The sequence below is a fragment of the Atta cephalotes genome, assembly GCF_000143395.1.
Source record: "Atta cephalotes unplaced genomic scaffold scaffold00023, whole genome shotgun sequence".
In the NCBI taxonomy this organism is placed as follows: domain Eukaryota; kingdom Metazoa; phylum Arthropoda; class Insecta; order Hymenoptera; family Formicidae; genus Atta; species Atta cephalotes.
This window is the reverse complement of record NW_012130087.1, coordinates 302,153-304,036: the sequence shown is the minus strand read 5'-3', so window position 1 is coordinate 304,036 and position 1,884 is coordinate 302,153. Positions and strand designations below refer to the sequence as shown.

At 39.1% G+C, this 1,884-nt stretch overlaps 1 protein-coding gene across 1 annotated transcript; it reads left to right on the top strand.

Moving 5' to 3' along the window:
- The first annotated feature begins 387 nt into the window (after nucleotides 1–387).
- Nucleotides 388–1,805, top strand: LOC105619973. Its single transcript, XM_012201485.1, has 5 exons — nucleotides 388–436; nucleotides 533–706; nucleotides 978–1,180; nucleotides 1,257–1,410; nucleotides 1,516–1,805. Exons 1-5 carry the CDS (start codon nucleotides 388–390, stop codon nucleotides 1,803–1,805), a joined length of 870 nt encoding a protein of 289 aa, XP_012056875.1.
- The last annotated feature ends 79 nt before the right edge of the window (nucleotides 1,806–1,884 follow it).

Below are 1,884 nucleotides of genomic sequence, written 5' to 3'. Positions count from 1 at the left end.
GTTACTAATATGATCTGACCTAATCAATTATCGATTATATTAAAATTTTCACTTCTAGATTTTGCCAGATTTCCATATAAACCATTTGTTTGTGCCGTGGATAACTTGATTATGCCATGAATGTGTTATCCACTGGGAAAGTTTAAATGCTTACTATGTAATTCGAAGTACACATGTCATAAGTATAGAGGAGCCAATGTCACTTAGATTGCTGGAGTTTTAGGTTAACTAGTGAGCGGCAAACGCAGCAAGACGGCAAGACCGGTCGAGAGCGCGGTGCGTCCAAAGTGCCATTGACCAGCTGTGAACAGTCTGACGATCTTTCCGTCAAAGACACCGCGCACTGACGAAGAAACGAAAGGTCGATCAATTAAACGATAAGCGATCATGGCAACGCCCACCTGTGATAAGAAAGCGAGAGTGATCGTTTTAGGAGGTGAGGTATCTTGCTACATATCTATATGCCGGGTGTATGGAGCGGAAGAGCGATAAGACGGTGACGGTTGAGACCTTTATCCATTTGTGGTTACAGGGTGCGGTTTCATCGGCCGTAATCTCGTGGGGTATCTACTGGATAACGATCTGGTATCCTACTTGCGAGTCGTGGACAAAGTACCACCGCAAACTGCGTGGTTCAATGTGGAGCACCAACGGATGTTCGAACATCCTTTGCTTGAATTCAAGAGCGCCAACTTGATTAACATAGGTAATTATGATCAGGATATATCAAAGAACAGGAGTAAATTGATTAAATCAATTTACATCTATATAATTGAAAGAAAAAAAATTTTTCAAGTTTTACTACTTGCTAAAAAAATATAGTTAATATTCTCTTTCTCTTTCTTATCCATTATTGTATTTATTTTCTGTATGATAAGAGTAATCACTAATTCATCACGTGTCGCAGTTTATCATAAAGTATAAAAAATATGATGTAAATGATAATCTGTAAAAGGATAATTTTTATCCTATCAAAGTGTCCTGCCAAAATGCGTTTTCCTGTGACGAGTCTATCGATTATGTGTTCAATTGTGCTGGAGAGACAAAGAGTGGTCTCACAGATCCAGTGTATAAAGAAGGTATTTACAAATTGAGTCTGAACTGTGCCCAGCAAGCAGCAAAGATTAGAGCTTTGCATTATGTGGAGATATCTTCTGGTAACCTTAACGCTTCAGAAAAGGTATCTCTCTTAATGCCATATACTTTATATACGGCGAATACGGATTCAGGATTGATCATTGTACAATGTCATGTAGACTCCTCATAAGGAAGATGATGACGAAGAACCATGGACATTTGTTGCAAAATACAAGTTACAAGTGGAACACGAATTGAAGAACATACCAGATTTGAAATATACCATTCTCAGACCAGCTATTGTATATGGTTGCGGTGACAGAAATGGCCTAGGTAATTCTAATTTCTCTCACAGTTTATTTTGTTAAAAACTGCATTCTTTTTGATAAAATAAAATAAAATAAAAAAAAAAAGAATATATATCTTGGTAACTTGCAGCACCAAGACTGGTAGTGGGTGCAGTTTATAAGCATTTAGGAGAGATGATGAAATTGCTCTGGGGACCGCATCTTCATATGAATACGGTTCATGTGAAAGATGTTGTCAGAGCTATGTGGCACGTAGCTAACAGACCAGAAACAATAGGCCAGACGTATAATCTCGTGGATGAGGGAGATTCTACTCAAGGTTCTATCAGTGCCATAGTCTCGGAACTATTTAATATCAATCATGACTACTGGGGCACTGCGCTATCTACACTGGCTAAAGTATGCAGGCCTTTATGTTAAGTGTTTTGTGCGTGCGTGCGTGCGTGCGTGCGTGTGTGTGTGTGTGTGTGTGTGTGTGTGTGTGTGTGTGTGTGTGTGT